Here is a 27714-nt window from a genome sequence, read left to right as displayed (position 1 = left end):
TCCTTCTTCCCCTTCTTCTCCATCCTTCTTCCCCTTTCATCCCCCTTCCCCTTTACCCTTCACTGCGCATCTGTCCCATCCCCTCTGTTATTCCTTGCGACACAGACAAAGCATTTAACGCCGGGGCTTCGGGCGAGCCGAGGGGGGAATTAGCTCAACAGGATGGTTTGCTCCGAGAGGAGACGACCAACTGAGGAAGTTGGCTTTATCTTCTTTCCCCCCGTGCATGGGTCAAGGCCTTGTAATCTGGAGAAGGGAGCCCGGCGCTCCCCTCCGCGGCCGGGGCACTGATAACCCCGGGGCTGCCGCCCCTTTGTCCGGGGAAGGGATCCTGCCCCGGTTGGGCCTGCGGGGGGGCGGGGGGCTGCAGGCTTGGCAGCCAGCTGGCTGTGGAAGGAAAGGGAGGCTCCATGCCTGAAATCAGCTCCCTGCCTGCCCAAGCAAAACAAAGCGAAAAAACAAACAAACCAACCCCAAACCAACCAAAAACCCACCCCCAAACGTGTTAAATAAGGTTTTCTTAGGGTGCCGCAGGGTGGACACGTGTGGGTTCCCGCTGCCCCCTTCTTCATCCCCTGCTTGGCTTTTGGGCTTCCCCACCCAGCGAGGGAGGAGGAGGAGGAATGCACAGGACTGGGGTAGTTCTCAGCAGAGGTATTTAGCGACACCTTTCACCAACTGCCCCTCGCCTTTGTCCCCTCTCTAGGGCAGAGCCCCACAAAAAGCCAATTTTCCTTTGGGGGGAAAAAAAAAAAAAGGCAAATTCCTCCCCAAATTGCATAGAAAATGATTACTCCAAGGTTTTCCTGGTACTTACAGGCAGGTAGGATGGCTCTTTTGCGCTTGAGCGACTGAAATTGTGCACTTGGGTTTTTGTTTTTTTTTTTTTTTTTTTCAAACGGAGAAAGGTCATTTAACACCCCAGACAAATCCTGGATGCTTTCCTGGAGATGTAAGTAGGAAGCTCCTAAACCTGCGCGAAGCGATTGCGTTTCCTCCGTCCATCAGTTGGCACGGGAGAGGCAGAGAGCAGAGGTAGGCTGGAGAAAGAGTGTTTCACCGTAATTAGGGAGAAAAGAAAATACTTCCCTGCCCTTTAAAATAGGAGCTGTTGGCACAACCAGGACTAGCAAACTGAATCCAAATTGAGTCCTCGCCAAATTATGCCTTAAATTATAACTCCGCTGTGGATGCTATAAAATCAAGTTTAACTTCTGCTTGATGGATTCGGAGAAAGAATATAATATTAATAGAACTGGGAGTTAATAAAACAGGACACACTGCTCGCTTTAAAGGCATTTCCCTCTGAGAAAACAGACCTGAATTTAACTGCTTTCCTTTGAAGAAAAATAGAACTGTTTTATAGACAAAAAAAAAAAAGATCATGCAAATAAACCAAAAGCAAAGCAGAAACATGTAAGTACAGTAGTTTGGGAAAACTGCCATATTAGGAGGAGCAGGAATATTTGATTGTAAATCAACAACATCTGGTTGATAAGAAATGACATCTGCGTATCCGTCTCTGTCAAAACATACGCACTGACAAACGCATGAATCCCTACAGACACACACGCGCTCGCATCCCAGCAGACACATGCACACGCACGCAGACACCACTACATATTTTACACACCCCGCTCCTGTTCCCTTGTGTTTCTCCACCCGACACACGCGATTCCTCTTCTTGCTGCGCGGAATCGTTGGGGGAACAAATAATGAGCGGCTGTAGCCCCAAGATAAAGACCCAACTGAGAAAGATAGAGCCATAAAAATAAACCAGGGAATGATCTACCCTAAATGGCATCTCCCTCCAGGGAAGGGAATAAAATTTGTAGCTTGCCCCAGTGCAGATGGAGAATAATACCGGGGCTGAGGCGACGCGCAGCTGATGCTGTTGCAGATGCGGGCTGTGAGGAGGGAGTAACATCCTTCAGCTCAGTCGAGTGGCAAGCGGGGTCTTTTCCACAGGCAGAAACCCGAGTTCTGCTTTCACAGCTGAGATATCGCTTGGCAAACCCTATTTTCATTTTGCGATGCGGACTGCATTTCCCGTGGCCGTAAACGATCGCAGTCCTACCGGTCTGCGTCTGTCTGCATCGAGCTCCCCAAAGAGGGTCCGCCCATCCATCCCCACATCTCTTTGTCACTGCGCTACCTATTTTTTTTCCCCATTTACAGCCATCTCTCTCTCACTTCCACCCAGCACCTGTAGCGCATCCTTCACGCGAACCTTCCTATCCGCACAATCACAATTTATATACACCAACATATTTTACGCATAGTTTTTACACACCCACGTATTCTACGCGCACACATACACAAACAGATTATAGGTGGATGTGCTTTAGGTTTCCAGAGCTATGTTATAGGTGAATTATATTACGGTATTAATGGTATGACTTGCCCGCAGATGCGTTTGAGTCTGTGCTCGCGCAGCTTATAGAAATACCTGCCCCATTTCAGATCCCTCAATTTATTTCAATAGCGCAGCTGCAATCCCAACATAGGGCTTGCGCTTATTTCCCCTGATAGTTCAGACATCTTGAAAAGATTTTTAAGCCCGCTGGGATCTCTCCCTCCCCAGCTCTGCTCCCCAAGAAGGAGGCTTAAGCTACCAAGAAAGTTTAGGTAAAGTTTTCAGTGCGGTTGTCAGCAGCTTGGCCGACCACCTCCCCCCCACCCCCCCCCCTCTCTGCAGCCCTGAGAAAATACCCCCGAAATATCGAGGTGTTAAAATAGGTCACATGCGCATTTCATTTCCTCGCCGTTTACACAATGGGTGCTTGCAATCAGGTTGATTCCCAAATATTAACTTCCCCTGCAGTTAAGTACCATTTTGCTGTAGCTTAAATCATTGTGTTACTAGCCTGTATTTATTAGGTACTAGCTGGCTGCTTAGGACCAGGAAATGAACCCTAATAGACAGAAATAATTAAGGTTCTGCCCTCATGAGGGTTCTTTCAAAAGCAAGAATTCACAACAATTATTCTCATTAATTTTTACAACCTACTTTCCCCGTTAGCTCGACTTGGGCATTATATTGGTTTTTCCCCCTCAGGATATCCGGTTTTATGCTGATTTTTTTTTTTTTTTTGACCCCAACGTTATTTAACATTCTTGGTAGCCCAAAATTCTTTTTAAGGAAACATTAGCCCCAGCCGGGATGCTGCAGGCACCTAAAAATTCTATGTGCACCGTAGCAACTCAGAGAAGCAGGGAAGAGCCTGGCTGAAGACTAATCTGATCATCTCCCCAATAGTCAGTGCACGTAGAGGAACACGCTGCGTGGGCTTTCTGAATATATAGGTTCATCCCAGCCCCAGAAAGACCCCTGTATTGAAAGAACGCTGTTAAGTTGGTCAACTGGCTTTCTGTTCTGCTGAATTTTGGAGAGCTGCCTGTGAGGTTCTCCTGCGGGCACGTGGCCTTTTGTCGCTCTGTGGAGGCATCTCGCAGGGTTGTGTAGGCATAGCCATTGCTGGAGTCGGGCAGGTCCTTGGGCTCAGGTGGTTTTGCTCTGAGAACTCAGTTCTCCGTGGCTTTGGTTGCAGGTAGTCACCTCCATCACTTCAGTAGAGGCTATCAGTGTGGTGGCCTGGCTGACATCCCACAGAGTCTCTGTGCAGAGGCTGGACCTGGTCCAGTCCCCCAAACTCTCCCTGCCCAACCTGAGGCCATTGGCCCCGTGTCTTCCCACCCCCATGGCAAGAAGGGGCAGTCTCTCTCCTTACTTAGGGCAGGCTTCTCTCCATAGGGGGTCCCCCGAGCGCTCCCTGGTGTTAACCAAGGTGAGACCACGTATGTCCTCTTCATTGCCAGGACTGGTGGCTTCTCCGCAGCCCTCAGTCATTCAGGGACCGCAGTGAGCTCTTCTCTTCTCTTCTCACTGACCCTCGCTGGGGCTCTTCACATCTCTACTCTTAAATCCTTAGTCCTGTTCTAGGCTTTGGTGGGCGAGCGCTTCCTTCAAGAGGTCTTGTGTTCGTCTGAACCGGTCCTGTCTCCCTCTGTCCCTTTGTCCTCAGTCTTGTCCCTGGCTGCCCCAGGACAGGGTGCTCAGCCAGCCCCGAGCCCCCGGCCCCTTTCGGTCCTTGATTCAGGCCCCCTGCTCAAGCTCTGCAGGGATTCCTTATCTCTCTCCAGCCCCACTCCCACCTCCTTCCCCCCAACCCCACACTGTGCAAGGTCTGTCTCTTCTCATCCTCCGTTCTTGTCTCCCAGTTCAGCCAACAGCCTCCTCAATGAGCCCCTCTGTCTCGCACCAGTACCTCCCACCAGCCACTGGCTCTCAATCCCTCCCATTTCCTTCACTGGCTTCTGGGTTTGGCATCTTCTCCCCCTTGCCAGCAGCCCCCCCGCTTCCCCTGGCCTTTACCTCAGGCTCCGAGTCCCAGCTCCCCATCCAGCTCCTCCGTTTGGCCCAGCCAGATGTACGGAGTCTCAGCAGGCACCTTGTCTTCATCTATTTCTCTCCTTCCCCCTGCTCTGGTTTGGCTTCCTCCTCCTCCTCCTCCTCCGCACTGACTTGGTTTCCACCTGGGGTATGTGAGAGCGCAAAAAGAAAAAGGCTCTGTGCTTTCAAGCCTGAAGCCCGGCCTCCCAGTTTGTCCCAGCACAGCCAGCTGCGGCGGTGGCGGGGATGGTCCCGGCCCATCTCTGCCAAGCTGAGCAGGACCACGGTCACCTGCAGGGCAGGGACAGCACGTATCCCCACGGCCCGGGGAAGTCCGTGCGTGCTCAGCTCAAGGATAATCACCTCAACCTATTAATCACTAAATAGGGTGACCTGAATGGTGATTTTTTTTTCCCCACGCCGGCGTTTAAGTTGTCCAAATGGGGCAGATGTTCACAAGAAGAGAGATCAGAAACTAAGGATTCCCCTCTCCTTGCAGAACATGAAGTTCCTTTTCCAAAATGCCCGGCCTTTAGGACAGTTTTGGAAGAGCTCAAGAGGGTGGTGGGTTTTCCCTTAGCTCGAGTGCTCGAAAGACGTGGGACTAGTTGATAGTAAAATAAAATAAAATACTTAAATAAAAAGACCAAGGCAGACACTTGATGTGGAACATTTCAGCCCTAACAAAGATTTGTAAAGTTAGAAGCAATTGAGAAAAAATCTTATTCTGGCAAGTGCTTAGCAAAAAGTCATACTAAGTGGTAGTTTTGTCCCTGACCATAAAAATATTCATGAGGCTGTAGACACACATACCCATATAAATACATGGCTGTGCAAAAAAAAAAAAAAAAGGGGAAAAAAAAAAGTAAAGAGTCTTTCCTCGACCTAACTAGATGTAAAGCTAAATTTTATCATGCTGGAGCTAAAAGATGCCGTTGGAAATGTCTCAGCAGAAGCGCTTTGTGGTCAGTTAGCCCAGAGAAAGGAGTGCAGATGAGCGGCGCCGAGATTTCATTGGGAACTGTCGCTTCCCGTTAAAGTGAAGATGAACCCATAGGTCAGACAAGCTCTGAAAAGTGTAAATGTGGAAGGCTTCACCCTGGAAAGCTCTTGTCTCAGAAGGGTCCGCAGCAGCTTTAGAAATCAGTGGTCAGAAGCGAACTTTGCCATCAGTTTCTTTCAGTAACAAATACATAAACAAAGCCCTACAGTTTTATTGAATCTGTGCTATATAATTTCACCTCGGGCATTCGGTCTTAATGACCATGGGACGTTGTATTTTTTTTTTTATTTTTCATGATGTAATTGTCATTTGACTTTCTGACAGCTTTTTCTTCCCCCCCTCCCCAATGAGTTACAGTCAATTAAACAAAGTTTCGCTATGGCAAAATTGATCCAGAAGAAGGTTATTTCCACCCGTTCGTTTGCTTTTCCACCTCTGAAATAGTTGTAAGTCAGACAAAAATGGGCCAAACAAAATATCTTCCACAGACTATTTTCTAAACCGGGGATTCACCAACTTTTTCTCTATTTTCTGCTTTGTTTTGTGTGATTTTGCTAAATCTGGCTTGGACTCTCCGGGCTTAGTACTTAGTAACTTTTATGCCATAAGTTATCATCTACAGAAACTTTGCTCTTGAAAGCTTTTTGAAATCCATGGAAGAGTTGAGACCTAATTTAAAACCTTCTTCAGACCCTGGTTTCTAGATGCCTTCAGCCTAGCAGATCTTTAATTTTAAGGAGGCTGAAGTTAGCTGTGCTTCACATGGGGCTTTCTGCCACCAACATATACGTTAATGCCGTTGCTTGAACGAGTCTTCCCGGTGGGAGTTAGGGGACTTCTCTACTCATAAAGCAACATATTTGCAAGATCGAGGTCCCATACGATATGTTGTCCGACATTTTGTGGGTCATTAAAGGCTTGATTCATCAAACAGGGCATTCAGCTGAGGTCCTTAAATTAGCCGTGTTGACGGCTCCTTCTCCAGTGAATGGAGAGCGTTGGGGACCTGTGAAGGCAATGCTACCCACCTCAGAGCCCCAGTGCCCTCTGGCAGTCCCCATCTGATTCCAACAGGAACACCAGGAGACGAGGTTCCCAGTGCAGGCGCCTTGGTTAAAATGCCTTCGGTTAGGTTGGGATGAATCCGGCCCTTTGTACATTTGTGTGCCGGTGCCAATACTGTAAATCCTCACTCAGTGAAGGACTTCACTTATGCAAGCAAATATTGCCATTGGGTTCGGCAAGTGAGGACAACTCGTACATTTAGTGCGCTTCAGAATGCAAATTGCATAGAAACATTCAAAAAGTTGAATAATGCCTATTATTCATTGTAGAAACGCCACCACCGCTCCGATGGAAACTGATAGGCAGTTTCTTTGCAAAATACACGGCTGGTTGCCTAATTATTAGGAGCTTTTAATTATAAAACACGCCCCTGTTTTACTGCTAGAGAACAGCTCAAATGGCAAATTGGACCAAATAGATTGTTTGTTCACCCTTCTCTTTGAAATCTGAAATGCGTGACGAAAAAAAAGGCAATGCCCTGATTATGTACTAAATTAGGTCCTGATTTAATGACAATACTCATGGTGGACAAGCGTAAGGGTGATGGGGTCTTTGCGTGAGATTTGGGGTTGAACCGGGCAAAAATGGCAAATAAATAAATGGCCTTTGGAAAAAAATATGCTATAAAATGAGAAAACAGCGAAATAATCTGGTCGCGCAGACACCTGGCGGGGTTTGCTATTGACACTAGCCGAGCCAGAATTTTCTCTTTGAATTTTGGCAAAGAGGTGGGTCCAGTTGTGCGTGCTTGACTTGGTGAACATGAACCTCTCTCTGTTCTACCGCCATTAATCTTGAGCTCTTTCCTTCCCGTTGGCTGACTCTCAATAGGAAGGAAGGACAGTGTTTCCACAAAATGTGGTAAGCGCATGAAGTTCCTCCAGTGGCGCAAACACAGGGTTGTCTTTCCTCCTGGGCAAGTGCAACTCCTTGGCTGAGGGCTTGGACTGCCAGGCGGGGATGGAGAAAGAGAAGAAGGGGAACTGTTGCCTCTTCTGCTTGAATATTAAAAATAAGCTGAAGGCTCTGGGACTTTGCACAGAGACTCATCCTCTCCTCTTCCTCCTCCTCCTCCTCCAAGGCTGGTGTTCACTGATTGCAAACTTGGGCTGTGGACAGATTTATTTCATATATAAGCGGGTGTATGATTGTGTTTTTGCTGAATGAGCCGGAGCTCGTGCTGCATTTGCTTTGCCGCGCGAGTTCTGGAGGAGCAGCTGGTGTGAGGTTGGCACTCAATTAAGGCAGATTACACCCGATCCGGACTCTGTCCTGCTCTGCAAAGACACTGAAGTGTTAGCAAAAAATTTGGCAAGGCAGAGCGACTTTGTACGAGATCGCGGGGCATTTGTTAATGTTGTTGGTCCACAGTTAACATTTGCTTAAATGGCAAGCCCTGGCTTGAGAGAACCTACTCACCAAAGTCCTCAGGAGAGGTGTGTGAAGGAGAGGATGGCACCTCTTTGAGCAACACAGTTGTTTCAGATAAGGGTACGTTCGGCACAGCAGCTGCTTTAAATGTTTAACTTAAATGTTGTAAGAGGACCAAAGGTAAGAGCCCGAGGGGGATTCATCCCAGCAAACGGTAGATGCCGAAGGTAGCCAACTACCTGGTTGTACCTGTTGTACCTGTCTACTGGTAGACCAGTCCCTCTTAATTCCTTCTAGAATTAACAGGGAGCTGAGTATTCCTCCAGAGCACGATGGTCGGAGGTGGAGCTGCCCTCCGAGAACCTCAGGCAGTTAGTCCTTTCCAGTTAGTGCTTACAGGTGTGGGGCTGGTTGGGGAAGGGTGTCAGATGCAGAGCAGCTGGAGCACATTTAGCCGGTCTGAAATACAGAAAGGGGGAGTCTTACCAGGCTGAGTGAGGGGATGCAGGGTCTGAGAGGTGAGGTCTTGGTTGTGGCTGTACATTGATGAGAAAATACTTGTTGGTGTCGGTGGGATTTGTTCAGGCAGTATGACTTTCACCCCTGGTCCTCTGGTCAGTGCAGCCCCGACTGTCCCAGCAGCAAAAAGAAAGTAAGTAACTATGAGAGCGGATGTCCTCCAGAGAGAAATTTATGTGTATGTGTGTGCAGTCCCACGTGTTAGTTACAGGACGAGCTTGAGAGAAGTGAGAGGTTGTTGACAAGAGATATTTTTCCAGTGTAAAGGATCTAGAGGAGAGCCCATCTGGAGTGGACAATTCCTGAGCTGAAGGATGTCTTGAGTTCCCAAAAGCTGCATTTTCCCCCCCATCCCCATTGGCTTGGGTTTAATAAACAATATCCCCTCTCTCCCAGGCCATGCCTTGGACTTGTGATGAACCCGTTGTGTTTCCTCCCTTTCAGATCACGCAGTTAAAGATCGAGAACAACCCTTTTGCGAAAGGTTTCCGCGGCAGTGATGACATGGAGCTCCACAGGATGTCCAGGATGCAGAGGTAACGCGTGCCTCCGTCGTGGGGACCCACTCAGCTCCCCCGCCCCAAATCTGCCTGGGGTTTGCTTTGCATGTCACTTGTGGCTTGAGCTAAGCCAGGACTTAGTGACAGTCCCTTCTCTGGCATCTGCCTGCGCATTCTACGTCAAGCTGTTGATATATCATCAGGACGTGGGGCCAAAATCCAGGACTTCCCACTGCGAGGCGAATGCCTTAACTGCTGGGTTACGGAGGCAGATTCTCACTTGTGGGTTGTCCTCTTGGCCGCAGGGACCTTGTGTTTCTTTCTGACTTGTCCCCATCCAGAACAACCTCTAGCTTTGTGCTAAACAGATGTCTCTGCGGCTGCTTGTGGGCTTAAACCTGGTTACAGCAACAAGGGACTTGGACTGGCTCTGAGAAGCTCCGGTCATTGGGCTACTGTGGAAGAGCTGTTGGGTATTCTTTATTCTCTCCAGGTGGCAGTGCTTTAAAGACAAAAAGCTCTCAGCCCTGTTCTGGGAGCAGGTTTGTTAAGGATGCTCCAGACGCCTCTGGAGGTCTCGGTGTGGAGACCTACCTTGTGCTGGTTTCTGGCTTTCAGAGGGTCTTTGGCAGGAGGGGAATGTTTGCCTGGTCGGTTCTGGATGTGCAGAGCAGGAGCATAGGCATGGTGGTTTCAGGTTGAAGAAGGAAGGTATTAGAAAATGTTGGGATCTCCGGGGCCAGGTGGCTGAAGAGGTCTTTTTGAATCTCAGTTTTGGATGTAAGTACTTAAGCTGAAAATCAAGCCTAAATCCTGTTTAAAAAAAATCCCGTTTCAAGTCCTTTTCTAAATGTCAAGTCCTGCCGGTAATTAACTTCATGCCTTTCACTTCACTTGGAACTTTGTCCGTGTGTCAAGTTGCTTCCTGGTGCAAATGTTTTGCAGGAACAGTGCCATACCCATGATTATACCTAAGACAGATGTAGGCGCTCAATATAGCATTTTCCATCCAGGAGGGCAGGAGCGGCTCAGATCCCATATTCTTTGGGACCAGCAGAGCTGGATCTTGGTGGAGGGCCGTAGGGACCTGCGTTGTCACCTTCTGCTGGGAGGGTTCTCTCCACCACCCTCCCGGGACCTGGCTGTAGGTGGTCAGTGCGGGCTGGAGCACAGACGCTGGTGCAGATGCAGAGGTCTCTTCTGGTTGCCATAGTTGGAGACCTGAGCCTGGCTCTCCGTAGCCACGCAAATCGCACCGGCAGGCAACAAATAACGCCTGTAATCCTGCAAAGGCTTAACCCTACTCAGATGGGCAAACGTCCTCCTGCGCGCAAACGTTTTCAGGCTCAGACCCAGAAAAGCCAATAAATATATATAAACAAATACATATTAAAAATATATAAATATATATATATATAACGCTCTTCTCAATCTAAATCATCTCTGTGGTCTTCTGAATGTGCCTTGTGTTCCCCGCCTGCCCTCCCTTTCCAACGACAGCACAGATCCTGGCATAATATGTCAATATTTATTTATTTATGGGTGCACTACCACTTGAAATAGCTTTTTTTTTTTTTACCCTCCCTCTCCTTCCCTCCTGTGCCAACCTCCCAACCTCTACTGGAACTTAAGTAACGATGTCCCCCGCATATTTTTTTTTTTTTTTCCTGCTAAACTACCCTTTCATTACGGTCGATGGAAAGATTTGAAGGTTTACATTCATCGTGGGGGTTTTTTTGGAGCGGGAGGGAGGAGGTAAAACAGGGAGGACTATTAGAAGGGCTTCGTGCCATACGAAGAGCATGGCATCTAGCCACGCGGAGCTTGTGCTAAAAATTGCTCGGCATTTTTATGCGGGCCCGCGGTCACGGTCGATGATACAGTGAACAGAAACACTCGGAATATATAAATACACCCGCTCAGGCCTGGCGGGATTGAAAGGGTTAAAATCCACAGCGTTGGCTTTACGGGATAGTTTCTGATGCTCGCTTCCTTAATGACTTATCCTCTGCACAGATAGCATAGAAATGGCTGTGTACCTTTACAAAGATGTCTTTTTTTTTTTTTTTTTTTTAAAGGGAGAGCAGGATAAGATTATTATAGTAAAACAAAGGCCCATTCAAGGTTGAAAATTAGACAACTATGCGTCCACCTTTGTGGTTTTTTATATATATCTGAATATATACAAATTATATATATAAAAATATATGAGAACATATATAAAATAAATCAAATATGTATATATAAGATAAAGAACCATTCAGGATTGAGTGTCTTAGAGAAGTATGACCTACCTGTGTGGGTTTATATAGGTTTCATATAAAAATATATATTAAAATATAATTAAATACGTTAAAAAAATTATTTTAATATAGGAATATATGTGTGTGTGCGTAGAGGTAGTGGAGTTGTTTCCCAGTGATGGACCCACTCCCCAGCTGGCAGGTCTAGGTATATCTACCTTGGCTTCAGTGGAGTGATGTCTGGTTATGCCCTCAGAGAGTACGGTGGGATGTATTTTTAGTGCTGTTTCTTCATTATAGAAAAAAAGTAGCTTAGAAAAAAAAAAAAGCTTTTTTTTTTTTTTTTTTAAAGCGGCGCACAGCCTTTTGTACCGGAAACCGGTGACCTGACATTCATCAGGTCACTGATCATCTCGTTAAGGGGTATAGCTGTGGAGGGAATGAATTTTTCATGCTGAGGAAAGCTTCGGCACCTCTGTGTATTCTTTATTTAAATCTCAAACGTTTCTTAATTCCCCGCCACTGAGTTATGGCGGAGGAGCATCTCCCAGCTGAGAGCAGCCCTGAGAGAAGCAAACCCCAGCAGAGGAGGTTGGGAGGCAGCGCTGACCCATCCCAGTGCGTGAACCTGCCTTGTGGCACCCCGTTTTTGGGGAAAGCTGGCCCCAGCTATGGCCAAAGTGTGTCCTGCTGCTCACCCCTTACGCTCGCCCGCCTCGGAGCAGCCTTGGAGCTCTGAGCCTTGCTCAAGACCTAAACCTCCAGGTCCTACCATGTTGTGCCGGGCTTGGATCAGAGGGGAGTAGGTGTTGGGGGGGGGTTGAAGATGCCGTCTAGAAGCAGCGTCCCCAGGCTGGGCTGGTGCCTTGGGTCCCTCTGCGCAAAGCAGAGTGTGATGGGCACGTTCAGAGAGCAAAGCTCTCCTTTGAGAGCTCTCCCCATGGATGGCAGGGTGGGTGAGGAGCCCTCCCTCTGCCTGTTTCACCTGAGGGGTCTGGATGGTTTGCGTAGAACAGATGTCTGCCTTCTAAATAGCTAAAATGACATGAGATAAAGTCCATCCCCATAGAAAAAATTGCCACCTGGCCAGCTCTGGTGGTGTCCTTGCACCTTTGGCTGTCAGAGGATGGGAGGGAGACCAGTTTACTGGGTCCAAAATTGTCTCATGCATTTCGGAGCAGGTCTTGCAGTGGGGTGAAGGTGCTGGTGGAGACTCGGCCTGATGATTCGTCCGTTGAACACCTACCCCTGGCATAATGGTAGGGGCTGAGAGGAAGGAAGATGAAGCAGGGAAGAAAGACAACATCCAGCTCCAAGAGTGAGCTCAGAGAGAGGTCTCGGGTGCCTCATTGAGGACTTTGCTTCTATCTCTGGGTGCCTCCACATGCTCTGGCCAAGCAAGAGCAGTAATGCGTTGGCCTCTGGGGACAGGAGCTCTGCAGGGTGGACAGGGGTGTCTTTGTAAGCCCAGCCCTCTCCTTTGCAAGGCCTCCGTCTTGGTTTTTCTCCTCTGGTTTCCCAGAAGAAAAGTTGATAAGTTTGTCTAGGTAGAAAACTTCATTCAGTGGTGATATTAAGCCTTTCAGCAGCAGGTGATTTCATTCAAAGAGAATAGCCACAAGCTCCAGATAGATCCAAATTCCAGTGAACACAAACTTCTCGTACATGTTCATATCCCCCCACCATGCCCTTTTTTTCCTGAGACACACGGGACCCTGTTAGCAATTTCTTTGACAGGATGAGTACTCTGGGAAGATAGGGTTTTTTTTCAAGTTTTCAGGTTTCTGAGCATGAGACCAACTTTGTTACTGATTTAAAAAAAAAAACACAAAACCAACCAAACCACAAGAAAAAAGAAAACAGGCTAGAGGAAAATATGTCGAGGGATGTGAGTTATACTGCATCTGTATCCTGTGGTCATGCTCCAGTTGAAAAACATAAATCGGGTAAAGATTATGTAGTTGTGATGCTGGGAATTTTAGGCAAAGTATTCCTTTCAGATCTCTTGCCCCGCTGTACTGTAAAAATTCCTTTTGTCTCCGCTTAGAAACTTCTGCCTGTGCCAAGGGGAATTTGGTGTGGAGAGCAAGAGCAAAACACGCAGCAGAAATCCGCAGAGGGTGAAGCTTATGCAGAGAGACGATGAGATCTGCATTGCAGCTGCCAGTGTAGGACTCTGCCCTTAAAATTCCCCCTGCACGGGAGTCAGCGGAGCTGTGTTAATAAACCATGGCTATTGGGTGATTCGGGGGGTTGCATGCGAGCCGTAGCTTTTATATTTTTTTAATCTGGGGCTGCCAAAAGACAGCAGGGGAGAAGTGTTTGTGGGTCTGGGGCTAGAGCACTGTAAAAGAGCAATTCTGTTAAACCCTTTAACCAATTTTTGCTGATCGTCTGCAACTCCCATTGTCTTCGGCGGTTATTATGGGTGCTGAAGAGCTTCTGGAAGTCTCAGGCCCTAGTTACTGTTCATTCAAATTAATGCAATTAGTCCTTGAAGCTTCTTATTGGGAAAGCTTTTGAGAGGAAAGATGATTACGTGAAAGGGTGGCACTTAGTTCCCTTGATGAGTATCCTGGGCCCTTTCAAAGCGAGTCAAAGATCTAGAATGATCTACTCGACAAAGAAAAGGGTGGCAGTGTAGTTCGACGTTATGTATGTGTTTTCTCTGTCAAAGATCGTAAGCCATAGTTTGCTGCCTTTGGCGTTAATCCACAGTAATCTTCCTGGCTCCAAAGGAATTATTCCAAAGATTTCCTGGTGTAACTGAGAGCAGAAACTGGGCCAGACACAAAGGACATAAAATCAGTACCATCATTCAGAGCTGGCATAACGGAGAAGGCGGTGCGTTTTGGGGTGCCAGTAGAATAAATGGATGAGCCTCCAGGCTCCAAAAGGGTTGCCCACCTCAGCATGTTAACATCCTGTTGGACTGACGGGCACCGGTCTGACTAATGCAAGTAGGTCTCGGTCCACTGCCAATGACCTTGCTCTTCTTGCATCTTCTCATTGCATCTTTACATCCACTTTTGTTTCCTGTGTTCTGTCACTGAAATCTCCCAAGAGCCACATGCTGTCTGAAACATTTTCAGTGTGAGACTTAGAGTTATAACATCTGTTGGAGAGATGACGCTTTCCTCCAGCAAACGTCCCCAAGGAAATCTTTTTTTATGGTCAAAGCACCAGTGGAAACTGTAGGCTTGAACTGTATTCTACAGAATTTGATGGAATTCAGATGAAATCCAACATAAGGCTCTACAGTCTTCACTGGAGTGTATCCACATCTCTTTTAAAGTGAGAAAGTCAGCTCAAGATGTAGCTGCAGGTTCCTCCATTGCCCCTTCTTTGGGGGATCACAGGACTTGATCTGCAGAAGCTCAGCCCAGGATGAAGGGATGCTGATGTTCTCTCTGTTGGCCAACACGCATTCTGCATCTCCTCTTGTGTTCCTCTTACTCCCACGTGAACAGCAGCATTTGTCTACGGGAATCTAGCTTTTTATTTACCTGACAATGATAGCTTTGGATCTCCAGATGATTCTTTTCAGTGCTGGTTCTCGGGTTTGTTGCAGTGATCTCTTTGGGCTCCACTGCTCAGATGAGAGATGGAAGCACCGGTTGTTAACATACCACGCGTGCACCCGAAGCAGTGTTATTGGACCCTTCTATTCTGCCAAGAACGTTTGATATGTTGATATGCTGCAGTGAACAGCATCCCTTATTTCTCAGTGGACAGTTTGACTTGTATTAATAGACATCCCATTCTGTGGGGTGGCCTTCAATCTCCGTGCAGAGAGCTCATATTTGTTCTGAGGTAAGACCGAAGGAAGTACTCAGTAGTTCCTCTCCTACCAAGTCCTTTCCTGCTGTATTTTATCCACTTCAGGCTCTCCCGACGGTGTCTTGAGAGCAGTTCAGTTTTATCTCAATATTCTGGAAATGAGCTAAATGGGTGCACATTGACAACTGAAAATTGTTTTCTGGTTTATTTTTTTTCCTGGGTGATGGCATATTCATTCCAGTCACTTTTTTCCCCTCTTCCTTTTTCTCTGTCTGTTATGGCTGACTCGTGTTGGGAAATACAAACCCAAATGCCTTTGCGTTGTATTTGCACATCTGGAATTGGGGTCTGATTCTGCACCGCTGTATCCACGGGTGCTGGGTGGGTGGGTAGAGGGGATAGGATTGGCAGGAGGGATAACGTTTGTCCTTTTGTAGTGACTGACCCAGGAGGAGTTAAAATCTCCTGGCAACCTGGAAAGAGCGGAGGGGAATCACTGCGTTTGGCCACTCATATACCTTTGGTCAGATTTTAGACTAGGAATTGCCGTTGTGAACAAGATCTAGACTGTTCCTAGCCCAGGGGCTTCAAAAGATGCTGCAAGAACATGGCAGCGGCTAACCATGAGGAAATCCTCTTCCATATCATGCCTTATCTTGACCTCGAACAGGGACCAGTATGATCCTCAGGACCTGACATTTAATAAGCCTTTTGAAGTCTTGTTACCATGAGCTACAGCAGCTCTGGAGAGCCTTGGTATATAATAATGCTACATTGCGGAAATATCAGAAGTATCTTCAAAATTAATTTGCTTAGGGCCAGTAGGGACTGGATGCTTCGACGCAGATGCTTCCTGATTATAAACTGTGGATTTTTGAAGGGATTTGTAGCAAGGTTTTGCGTTTGCATTAGGGAACTTCAAGTCTGCAGATGAAAATACATTGGAAATTAACACTCTCTTACAACATAGTGATAAGCAAGAAAGGGGACTGGATGACACTTTGCAAAGGTCTATATTTATTGTTTTTCCACAGTTTTTATTAGTTTGCAGAGGCCAACAAGTTTTCCGGCTCTGAGATTACAAAACCTTCTTGAATTTGCCCCTTTGTCTCCTTTGCTAGATAGGAATTTGTGGTGCAAGATCTCATGGTGAGGGCATCGTTTGGTCAAGGGAGGGGCAAGATGTCATGAGGTATGAAAATGGGACTGAGGTTACTAATTCCGTGTGGCAGAGGTCTGATTTTTGGTGGAAGTGCTCAGGTAACGCAGGAAGGATTCACTTGTAAGGCCCGATCTGTAGGGTCGGGGTTATATGATGAACCCTAAAGAGGAATATCTGTGCTATTACGAAATGGTTGCGCAGAGCTGGTGTCAGACCCATAGTATGGGGGAAGCATCTGGCCAGGTGGGAGTTAAGAATGAAGTCCAGACTTCAGGACCGAGTGCCTTCACTATAGACTTGGACCTCATCCCTGATTTCTTCCCCCAAGCTTTAGTGAAAATCAGAGGAATGTTCTCCCCTGGTGGCCCTTCAGTAGAAGCCTGGTGGGACAGAGACCGGGCAGCACCTTGCGCAATGCAGCTCCCTCCTTCCCCCTCGTCCCCCTCTGCTATTGTAATATACCAGCCATGGAACTGAATATTCATCATTACCCTCCAATAGACTTTAAATAGACCTGTGACAGCTTCCTTCCTTTTAAATTCTTTCCCCAACCATTTTTTTTCTTTCTTCTTCTTCTAATTTTACAATTTTTAATGTGAAAAAAATGTAGCCTGTTAACACCCCCACGTACAACTAACTCACGTTCTGGCCCAAGAACAACAGGCTCTTCCTTGCTGTGTGGACAATTTCCTATATGGCCTGTGTAAATCAACCTTTAACACTTTTTTTTATTTTTTGTTTTTTTCCCCTTCCTATTTTGCTACAATTTTTTTTTTTTAGCCAGCAAAATTTCTGGGCACAAGAATGGTTTTGTGCCAGCAGTGAACAAAACCTTTCATTCCATTAAACTATGGCCCAGGATTACAACCAGCTATTTTGGGAATAGTGACTTTTAGGCACTGAAAAAAGAAAAAAAAATAAAAATAATCGGATACATTTTTAAAGACCGAAGGACAAACTAACACGGTAGCTGTGCACACTGCATATTGAGTGGGCTCAGGAAACAGTATAAATGTTTCAAGATGACTGTTGCTTTACAAGGTACCAAGATACCTCTTTATTAGAGCTCAGCTCCTGTAAGGAAGAAAAAGGTAGAAATATGGAGATAACTGCTTTTGTGTCTAGAAAAATGGCAAAGTGAAAGAAAGAGAATATTTTAGATATTTAGTTAGAAAATACTTTCCTTCCTCTCCCTCCTCAAATAGTTGATTTTTTGGCAAAAATAGCCCCCAACATGTTTTGACTGAAATGGAAATATTTCAGTCTGGAGAGAAGTCATTGCGATACCTCCTGGGAACGGCTGTTTGGAAACTTGGTGTCTCCAACCTGTTCCCTCTCCAGCGTGACTCCCCCGTTCTCGCCGTGTCTCCCGCAGAGCACCACGGTCCTCTCTGACAGCCGTGGGGGCTGTCGTGTCCCCTGGGAAAGGCAGCCTGAAAAGGAATTTGGTCCCCAGTGCACAAGGAGAGTGTGGGATCCTGGCACCACCTATGTTGGCACTTCAGGGTAAAAATATTGCTGTTTCAGGAGTACAGCTCCTTTGTGGAAAGGAAATATTTTTTTTTTTTATCGAGACAAAACAGTCACATTGTTTACTTTTCCCCTTCTCAGCTCTCCATTGAGACAGAGAAAGTGTAGATTTAAGTGAGAAGTATCTGGGATGGGGATGGCTTCTTAGCGTTTGTGTGGTGCTTCGCACAGTGAAGGTCTGATGTTGATGGGTTCCCTATGAGCTACCCTGAGAATTTACTGTAAGAACCCCCATGCAGATCTAATCCCATGCGTGAATGGGGAGAGGATGACAATCCCAAAGAGACATCCAATTCTTCCCCCACCAAAGCAGGGAGAAACTGACAGCAGTCATCTCTGCATCCTCCAGAAGAGCCACAGAGAACATGATGTGGCGTCATGCCATGCTATGTCCCTGCTCCTCCTCCACCGTAGCCCATAGGTACCCCACTGGGGGAAAAAAAAAAAAGAGGCTCTGTCACTTCTTGGGGAGTTGGTGGTGTTGGAGCTGAGGAAGAAGGAACCAGCAGCCTCTCATTAGGAAGGAGAGCTAGAGTCCAGGTGTCACCTCCCTGTGGCTTGTCTCCTTGGAAGGGAAACATGGTGGGGATGCAGCTTTGGGGTATCACGCTGATCCTATTTCCATAAGGATTCCTATGTGAAGGTGGAGCGCGACCGGAGCAGGTAGCTCAAAACTGTGACCTGGTAGGGCTGAGAGACCCCCTAGAACCTAGGAGGTTTGAAGGCCGTAGCTCTTGACCTTCAGAAAAACCACCAAATCTGCCTTCCAGCAAGAGCTCCTGGGATGCAAATGCTAGTGCTAGGTGTCCACAGGCAGAGAGGTCCTCTGAAGCCCACCACACACCCTGGCATCCATTGCTTTCTTGCGTATCTGAGGGATAAGTCTCTGCTTCCTCCCGGTCGATCTTTCTTGTGTTCCTTGTGCTCAGCCTGGACTTCAGTTCTGGGGGAAAAGCTGCCTGGTCAGCCAGTCCAAGTGGGTGGAAAACCACGCTCCTGCCGGCCCTGCGGGGAGGAGCTGCTGGGCTTCCAGGGGAAGAAACCCCACCTTTGGAATAGGCTCTGCTTGGCAAGCCACCAGTGCCCAGGGTTTGGAAAGCTTCCGTGGCACAATGAGAGACACATTTATTTGGTTTTGAGCTCCTGGGTGAGTTTCCCCTCCATTACAGCTCGGTTGCTGATGTTTCTGGCAGCCACCACAGCAGTGGTTTGGATGAAAGCTCCCTGCTGTGAGTAGGTTTATATAATTGGTATTGTTAAATTTTGTAAATAAGTTCTGAGTTGCTCCAGTGATAGGTCCTCTCTAAGGGGCGTAATTGGAGAGTCGGTGCTCCTCTTCCTCCATGTGTAAGTGGCCAGGTGAGCTTGTTGATGGGATTTAAGGATCTGCCCTTGCTCCAGCATAATGATTTTTGGGCAGGTGGGTAGGATACCTCAAAGCCAGCTTTATCCAATGGTTATGGCCTCAAAGAAGAACGCTTGTGTTGGAATCTGGGCTTTGGTTCATGGCTGCTCTGAGCCTGGTAGCACTTTGCGAGGTGCTGCTGTGCTACCTCACCTTTACACATTTTAGCAAGTCCTTGGGTTCAGGGAGCATTCCATTGTCTTGGAGACAGCCCAGGAGGAGGCTCACACCTCACCTGAAGTCTCCAAGACCCCCTACTCAACTTCAGTTCTCCCCCCCTGCAGAGCAGGAATAATCTTGTCCAGCCACATTGCCGATGTGCTTGGAGAAATGTCTCCAAAACATGTAGGAGAGGGGATTTCCAGCCAACGTTGGCGAAGCATCCTTGCTTCAAACCAGATTTCAAAGCAAGGGAACAAAGCAGACTTTCCATGCGAGCTCACTCTCCCCGCCTGACTCTGCTGAGGCGTGTGGCTCTGGAGCGCATCGGGTCTCGGTGATTTATTTATTTCTCTTTTCTGAGCGCTCTGGAGTGGAGTGGAGCTTGTTCTCTGGTCCAGGGATCCCCCATGTAGGACAACCAGGCTGGCAGCCCCTGGGGAAAAGGAATGGGGACAACGACCATAAGGGGGGTAAAGGTAGACCTAAATATTTAATCCATCTCCGAGTCAGCTTGGCAGAAACGAGGTTTTTATTTACATGCATGTGCACATCCACATATACAATATAAATAGTCTATAATTTATAAATGTTACCGTAATATGTAAATATAAATCTTGTGTATTTCACCATAACTGCATATATCTATTTTATGTATGGGTGTAAAGTAGCAGTTGCGGTGGAAGATGTGCGAATCTAAAGGGAAAGATACTAAAAGGAAAGCGAAATAGAAGAGTGCTGCGTGGATAAATTGTGACGGGGCTGCAGTCTCCTGGGAGGAATGTCTCTGTTTCCCTGAAAGTCTAAACAAATACCATGACACTAATGTGCTGCCTTCATTTATTAATCTACTGATCTATTTATTAATTGATTGCTTCTCTGCCTTCTCTTTTTTTTATTATTTATTTTATTTTCGTTTTTTGTTTGTTTCTTTGCTTTTAGTAAAGAGTACCCGGTTGTTCCCAGGAGCACAGTGAGACAAAAAGTGTCCTCGAATCACAGCCCCTTCAGTGGCGAGACCAGGGTCCTTTCCGCCTCTTCCAACCTGGGCTCCCAGTACCAGTGCGAGAACGGGGTGTCGAGCACCTCCCAGGACCTGCTACCGCCTGCCAACCCCTACCCCATCTCCCAGGAGCACAGCCAGATCTACCACTGCACCAAGAGAAAAGGTCAGACCTTGGCTGCTCCCCGATCGGCGCTTTCCCCTTCCTAACGCGACTGTCAGCATTGTTTTCTGATGTTTCCCCTTGCCCACGAGCTGGAGAGCCCCAGCCCGCTTTACGGTGACGCTTGAGGATGAGCAAAGGATGCGGGTCGTGTGCTGGAGGTGGGCAGCACCCCCAGGCTGGGCTGGGAAATTCATCTTACCCATCTTTGCCTGGAAACTCATCTCCACTGCTGGAGTGAGCTTTTGGGGGGGGGGTGCTGTGGGGTGGCAGTACCTTTCACCCGTGTTGAATCCACATTGGGTAGGATAGCTGGTGCCGGAGATAAAGATGACTTATCTGTCTCCATAGCCCCTCAGACAGGGTTAATCTCCAAGCGGAGATACCTTGACAGCTTGGATTTTGCACAGTTTTCAACTCAGGGTCTCACAGTTGGGAGACAGTTGTCGGTATGCAGAAAGCAATTCCACTTAAATGCTCGGTCTAATGAACGGGGCGTGGGATTGAAAATCATGATATCCATGTTCGTTCCCCTCTGGTGCGACTGACCTGCTTTGACAGAGCTCCAGGGATCAAACTGTGAGGGCTTTACACTGACTGCTCAGCTCGTCCTGGCGTGAAGAGCCCTGTGGTATCGATGGGATAATTGTTCTCAGGCAGGAGCGAGAGGTTTGCCGTCTCTCCCTTCCTCTCCCAAAGCAACGGGAATGCTGAGGTGCAGAAACACGTGCAGAACTCAGCTAGAAGAAGCCTCAGAGCCCCTCCACCCAAGACACTCAGAAGAAAATAGGGAATTTCCAGACCCGAGTCCAACCCTATCGGGCGGGCAGGAGACGATTACTGCCTGCCCCTGCTCCCTTTTTTCCGGATTTAGTCTATTTTGCATGGGAAAAGCTAACAGGAGTCAGCCCATACCATGGCATTTGAGTGCACTGAGAATTTCTCCAGGCCGGTAGCTTCTCCCCACAGCAGATCCCTTCCCGCTTCCCCTGCACGGTCCTATCAGTCAGCCACATGTCATTATTTTTAGTAAGGTAACCCCTGGGGCGCCGGGATGTGCAGTGTTAGGCACACCGTCTAAGGTAACGGACGCTGGGAAGCGCTGGCAGATGAGGCAGGAGGGCGGTGGAAATCTCTCTCGCATCCTTGGTGCATCCCTGGAATGTGTAAAAGCACGTGCGTGGTGTACAGGTACATCCACAAAACAAAAAAAGGTCATAAATCCTAGTATTTTCCTGATGCGAGATGGAGCCAAACAGCGGAAAACAGAGGCATCATTTTCTGACCCCTCCGGCTGACCAGGCAGACCCTCGCGCTCGTATAGAGTGTATCCAACCTGTGACTGGAAACGGTGATGCTAGACTTGAGCGAGCTGTAAGGTAGGGAACAAGGAGCCACAGTGGGCTCCCAGAGTGTCCCCTAAGGTCAGAGGTGGGTTGTGCGGCCCTTGCTACCCCCGTGCTGCTGCGGGAGGGTGGGTGCGAGGCTTTAGGACGCAGCCGGGTCGCTGCCAAGCCCCGCGGTTGGCGATGGAAAGGCAGGTCCCGTTCGCCCTTGATGTCCCTCAGCCTGCGATCTGTCCTTGGAGCTCCTTCGCCCTGGGAGCTGAGCTTTCGCCGCTCCTCTTCCCTTTTGCAAAAAACTAACCAAAACAAGCTGGCCCAAATGGCAACAAACCCTTTGGACAATCTCTGACTGCTGCGTGTCCCCACACCGCAGGGCAATTCATCATTCGCCTCCGCATTGTAACGTGATAAGGAATCAGCAGAGGTTTCCTTCCAGTTTTGGGATTCCCGCTAAGTGGTGTCTCCATGGGTGGTTTCCCTCAATCCCCCAATTATCTCACTTCCTCTTATTGTCACAAAAGAGACGACTATCTGCCCTGTAATAAGCTGCCCGGCCCCTTTTGGCCCTTGTGAAAGTGCAGGAGACTGGCAAAAGCGAGTCCTCTTCTGGAGGGCTGATGGCCCCTCATTATCTCTACGATGGCTTGAGTGGCACAAACAGTTAACGGCCTTTTATCAAAGCCGCCAAACGCTTTAATCAAAGAGAAGCGACGTCCTGTCCCATACCACCGGTTTCTTCCGTGAAGCTGTACATCTCAGGAGCCTGAGTCGCTGCTTTCCTCCCTGTGCCTTTTTCCCCCCTCCCCAAGCATCTAGTAAATCGAAAACAGCCACCAGGGCTTAAAGAAAAGAAACACAAAGTTAATGGGAAACAGAGAGCCAACATAAGCTGCCAAGCAGCTCTTTGCAAAGTGAAATTAATTAAAAAAAAAAAAAAAAAAAAGAGAAGTCGCTGGAGATGAGCAATTCTGTTCAGATAAATCAGAACGTGATCCAAGGTTTCGTCTCAAACTCAGACTGAGCGTGGCACTTTCTTCTAGCACCGAGCGAGGCTCTTTATTGAACTCGGGAATATAACCTCACCTATAATATTCCTCTCTTTTCTTCCTTTTCCAGCCTCTCCTTTATAAGTGAAATATTAAGCTTCACCTGTCAGCTCTCCCGCTTTCCTGCATAACTTTAAACAAGCCTCACCATCTAAGAAAAAAATGAAAGCAAGAGCGTGCTCACACCTAATGCACCTCTGTCCATTTTCTGGACTGGAATTATTGTGGATCCTCTTGGACCATCAACTCCCCAAACACGGAGTCCTCCTCAGTCAGTTTAGAATTTACCTCAAGTGGATGATTTCCTTTTCTGAAGGCTGCAGTTATGGATAAGCGCTTGCAGGGGCAGAGGGCAATTTGACCGGGTTTGAGACCAGCTGGTGTCTGTATCTCCTGTAACAAATACCACCGCTGTTTGCCAGGATAGTCTCTCAGACAGGGCTCCTTCCAGCTTTGACATCTCATGATGTTTCTGTGTATCCTTTTTAATCAGGAGGTCAAGTCTTGGTTTAGGCTCGGTTAAGAATAGGTCTGTGTTCGATGCAACTCAAAGGCACCTTATTCAACTTCTACTTCCCTGGTGACCTAAGACAAAGATTTAGCTCTGTGGTTGACAGTGTTGTTCTTAGCTGTCAGGTCAAGATGGATTCGCTCTGGAGATCTGATATGGACTTAAAACATTAGGGGAGAGCAGCGGGGCAGTGAGGGGATGTTATCTCTGAAGGCTCCTCTGCTTCAGGGAGCTGATCTTCTGGGTGAGGAAGGAAGGAAGGAAGGACACATCCCAGAGCTCCAAATGTGGCAATTTCTGGTGTGCGGATGGGAGTGTGAGGTTGCAGCATTGGGAACGACCCCAGCGTGGTGCAACGGGGTCATCGCTCCAGGCACCTTCTGAACATGCTGAAGGCTGGGGAACAGCAGTCTTCAAGGCGAGAAGCATCCTGCACTGTATCCCAGCTCCACGCTGAGATTGCTTATGGCATTTCACAAAGAGACTGGTCTTGAGAGGATGGATTAACTCCAATCCTGTATCCTACCAAGGAGTGGCCTCAGTTCTTGATGTGGATTTTTAGGCTGCAACAAAGACCACTTGGAGCTTTGCTTTTTTTTTTTCTTCTGGTTGTTCTCCACCTCTCCCCCTCTCATTGTTGTGCTTGGAGAAGCCCAAGAGGACATAGCAGCAGGCAGCTTGCTTTCTGTCTTTCATTTTAGCCCCATGTCCCAATTAGGGCATCGGGGCTTGTTTTCCCTTGTGTTATCCTCTCCCTCAGACTTCCTGTGAACTAAAAAGCCATCTCACTAAACCTCTGCTCCCTCCCAGCCTTACACAATCTCAACCACTTGGCAGATTTCTGGGATGCTTGTGATGCTGAACAGGAGGCGACTGGAACAGCCTCTCCCTGGGGAGGTTATAAAAGTTGTCATGTTGGCACTCAGAGGGAGAAGAGGGACGTGGCGGAATCCACTGGCTCCAACCAGAGAGGACCATATCCTTCAGCCACCTAGCTTGGACATGACCCTGCCCTTGGGGAAGAATATATCTTTTGTCTCCTTCCTGCTCTGCTGAGGTCGGTGGAGATACAGCAATGCCTTTCCCCCTTCTCCACAAGGACAGGCGCTGCTAGGGTGGATAGATCTCTTCCTTGGTTGAACTGATTTCTCCCTCATCCCACCCAGCTTTTCTTTCACCCAAAGAATCTGTAGGACAAAAGACAAGTCTGGGATGTCTTCTTGGAGGACGTGCTGCTCGTCCTGCTGATGTTAGGAGATGCGATGAGTTGGTCAAGGCTTGAGCCGTGCTGCAGCTGGAGGTGTTTGCAGCTTGGGTAGATGCAGCGGAGCCCAGAGCAAGGTGGCTGCTGGGCACTGAGGGTGAAGAAGAGTCTGCCTGCATAGTGGGGGGATATTCGGGGGGCTGGTGTGCACCCAGCTTTTCATGTGCAGCCACATCGCTTGTGGTCCTGTAGTTTCAGCCACGTAAGCATCCCTCCCTCCTGTCAGGAGGAGCCTCCTGTGCCTCTGCAGGCAGCGCTGGCACCTCGCTGTCTCTGGAAGAGGTTCCAGCTGTCGGTGTTGGACTGTCCCTGCCCCACGACCCTTTCTGTCATTGTTCCCCTGCAATGCAACGCAGCCGTCTTGCAAAGTGTGCGGTCGCTGAAATAACCGGCTTGTCTTAGGTTTCACGTCCTAGGATGTACGTCTTCTTTGCCCTTTAGGGCTGCCCATTTTGGTTGAATCCATCTTTTTCTATTTTCCTCTGACATCCCTTGTCAGCCTTGCGCACTGGCGTTGGCTATTCAGGCTCGGGCTAGATGCACGCTAGAAACCAGACGGGATGAAACAAGAGTGTTAGTGATAATCACCCATTGTATCTCCCTCACAAAGTTGGGATGAACCTACTGCAATGCCCTGGAAGTGTGGGTGAGCTTTAAAAACCAAAACAGTTGGGTCCCATTCTTCATTGTCTTCCGTCCCAGGGAGCTGATTGTCATGAATTGGAAAGGAACTCTCCTGATTTGCACCAGGGGAAGAGGTGGGCCCGGTGCACCCTGAAGTCCAGAGTTTTTACATGTTTGCGTTTCATTCTGGACGGCCCTAACCTTGGAATTGGGAAAATTCCATTTAAAAAGCCATTTGTGTGGTATTTACAACCCAGCTGGAAGTAGTAAATACCGGAAATCTTGGAACTGCTTATGCTCTCGCTCAAGCTCCTTCATTAGATAGATCATCAAATTCCTTGTGAGGGAGCCAGTTTCCACCCCATTCTGTGGGCTCCGTTTTCCTTGGATCCACTTCGGAGCAGCTTCTCCCAAGCGCTGGCAGCTTCCCCTGCTTGGCAGAACCTTTTGCTTTTTGAGGTTTGAGCAGTATCTAGGGGCTGGTCACAAGAGCGGATCGCTACCCTTGGCTTCCAAGAACAGCAATAAACATGGAAGATGGTCAGCATCTCCCAGAGGTGCCCAGCACCTCCTAGGGCTCAGTGGCTAACAGGAAAAGGACAACGAAGTGCTATCAAAGAACCAACATCAAGAATCAAATCCGGAGCAGACGAGACAGTTACCTCCTGTGTCCTGCTTATGCTGATGTTGAGGAGGTGAGAGGACCTTCTGGGAGAGGATTATGGCCTTGGGATGCACTGTCCAGGCTCTAGAGCAGGTGGGGTTGACTTTAAACTGCTGCCTCGAGCATTGTGTTAGAGCTATGTTCAACTTGTCCTCCTTTTGCTGTTCTCTTACTTGAAGATGTCCCCTTCCCACCTCCAGATCTCTTCCACACACCGTAGGGGATGCACTTCACCTACTCTGTGCTGGCCCTGGTCTCCTCTGTGAGGGGTGGTGGAAGAATGCCAGATCAGACTAGAGAGCCTGCGCCCGTGTAAATTCACCAGCTGAGGATCTCTGGTCTGTGTCATCCCATCTGATGATGAAGATGGACTGTTCTCTTTCCTCTCCAGCACTTTGAGGTTCCATAGGCGGGGAAAGCATAAGGAAGAGGGGCCAGTGTGCAGGCGGAAGACATGAGGGTAGGCTGTAATCCTTCGTTAGCCACTGTGTCCTCTTTGGAGGTGTGTATGGTGTCCTTACACATCTTAAAATCTGGGGTGATGGTGCCCTTTCCACGTATGACGGCAGTGAGCCTGGCTCTAAAGAGGCCAGCAGAGCGATTGCGGGAGCTTACAGAGGAAGAGAGGGCACCTATAGGGTTTCCACTGAAATGCTGGTTGTTTTTGTTTTTCCTCTCTTCACCTGTGATGGATTCTGGAAGCGGATCCGTAGCTGCAGCTCTGCCTGGCTGGGCTGTGGCAGGCAGCGAAACGTCTGGGCTAAATGGAAAAATCAGCAACCTCAGGTTGTAAGTCAGGCGCGTTTTTTACACAACGGAAAAAAAAAAACAGAGTTTGACTGCTTTGTGTTGTATATTTAAAAAAAAATAAAAATAAAATAAACAGTCAAACCCCAAGCCAATGATTTCTAATGCCAGCAGAGTAATGCGGTTTAATGCTGAAAACTTTATTAGCAGAACAATGCTTCATTTTACAAGACATTGTTTTTCCACCCTAGTGTTCTTATTACTCAGTGGTGGGTTAGGGATCCAAAACTTTTAGGCTGTCTGTAAAAGCTAGAGCTCGGGCTGCTCTTCCAGATGTACCTCCTGTCACAGACCCCTGTTGGGGTGGGAGCTCAGACCTGCGCTTCCAGCTTTTGTCTTTCGGGGGACTCCATCCTCCCTGCCGCTCCCGTGTGAAAGGGACCTGATGGGGATTAAGGAGATTGAGACGCTTTTGCACCTCTGTTTACTGGTTCAGCTATTTTAAAGAAGGCATTGCGTTTCTCGCTTACCCCATCCTAATTTCCATCACCATTTAAGAGGAGGAAGATAACTTGATTATCGGGGATCTGCGTTGCTGGGACCGAGGCATGTAACGGGTCTGTGGCTCTCCAGCTGAATTTATGGGCAGATGCTATCACAAAGCCGGAGGACACCAAAGGGAAAGTCCTCACGGTGTGTACCTCAGTACCCGATGTTCTCCGGGGTTCTCGCACCAAGGAGACTATCAGTTGTTCCAGCCGGGCTTGGAGCACACCTGAGTGGGAGTAATGGGTTGTTTTACATGGAGGGTGGGTGTACCTTCCAGGAGAAAGCCCACGGCTGCTTATAGCAATAAAGGTGCGCGCGTGTGCCTGTTTACAAGAAACAAAAGGTGCCTGCGCCCTCCATCTGCACCTCCCAAAGCTGAGACCTTGGAGCAGCCCAGCAGCAACACCTCTGTTTTGGCAAGTGCTTCTTGGGGGGCAGATGCTTTTAGTCCTCTTTTTTGGGGGGGAACTGTTTTTTTTTTTAATTTATTATTATTATTATTTTTATTTTGGCGGTGAAAAAAATTACAGCTCAAAATATGTTGGTTGAGAAAATCCGAAAAGGGCCGTTTCTTGCGGAGTTCTTTTGAATTTTACTCCTGTTAAAAGGGTGCAGCCAAGAGGGCTTTAAGTGAAGTGGGATGTTTTTCTGCCTGCGCCAGGAATGC

General features: G+C 48.1%; 1 protein-coding gene across 1 annotated transcript in view; it reads left to right on the top strand.

Annotated features, from left to right (window-relative positions):
- The window catches only part of TBX5 (T-box 5), a 52662-nt gene that overhangs the window by 23414 nt on the left and 1534 nt on the right, over nt 1–27714 (top strand). The window contains exons 5-6 of the mRNA XM_009886735.1: nt 8796–8887; nt 20073–20299. Of these exons, the coding sequence (XP_009885037.1) occupies nt 8796–8887; nt 20073–20299 (319 nt within the window). The remainder of the gene's footprint in view (nt 1–8795; nt 8888–20072; nt 20300–27714) is intronic.

Source organism: Charadrius vociferus, unplaced genomic scaffold (assembly GCF_000708025.1).
Source record: "Charadrius vociferus isolate BGI_N301 unplaced genomic scaffold, ASM70802v2 scaffold776, whole genome shotgun sequence".
NCBI classification, from domain to species: domain Eukaryota; kingdom Metazoa; phylum Chordata; class Aves; order Charadriiformes; family Charadriidae; genus Charadrius; species Charadrius vociferus.
This window is presented reverse-complemented; position numbering and strand designations above follow the sequence as displayed.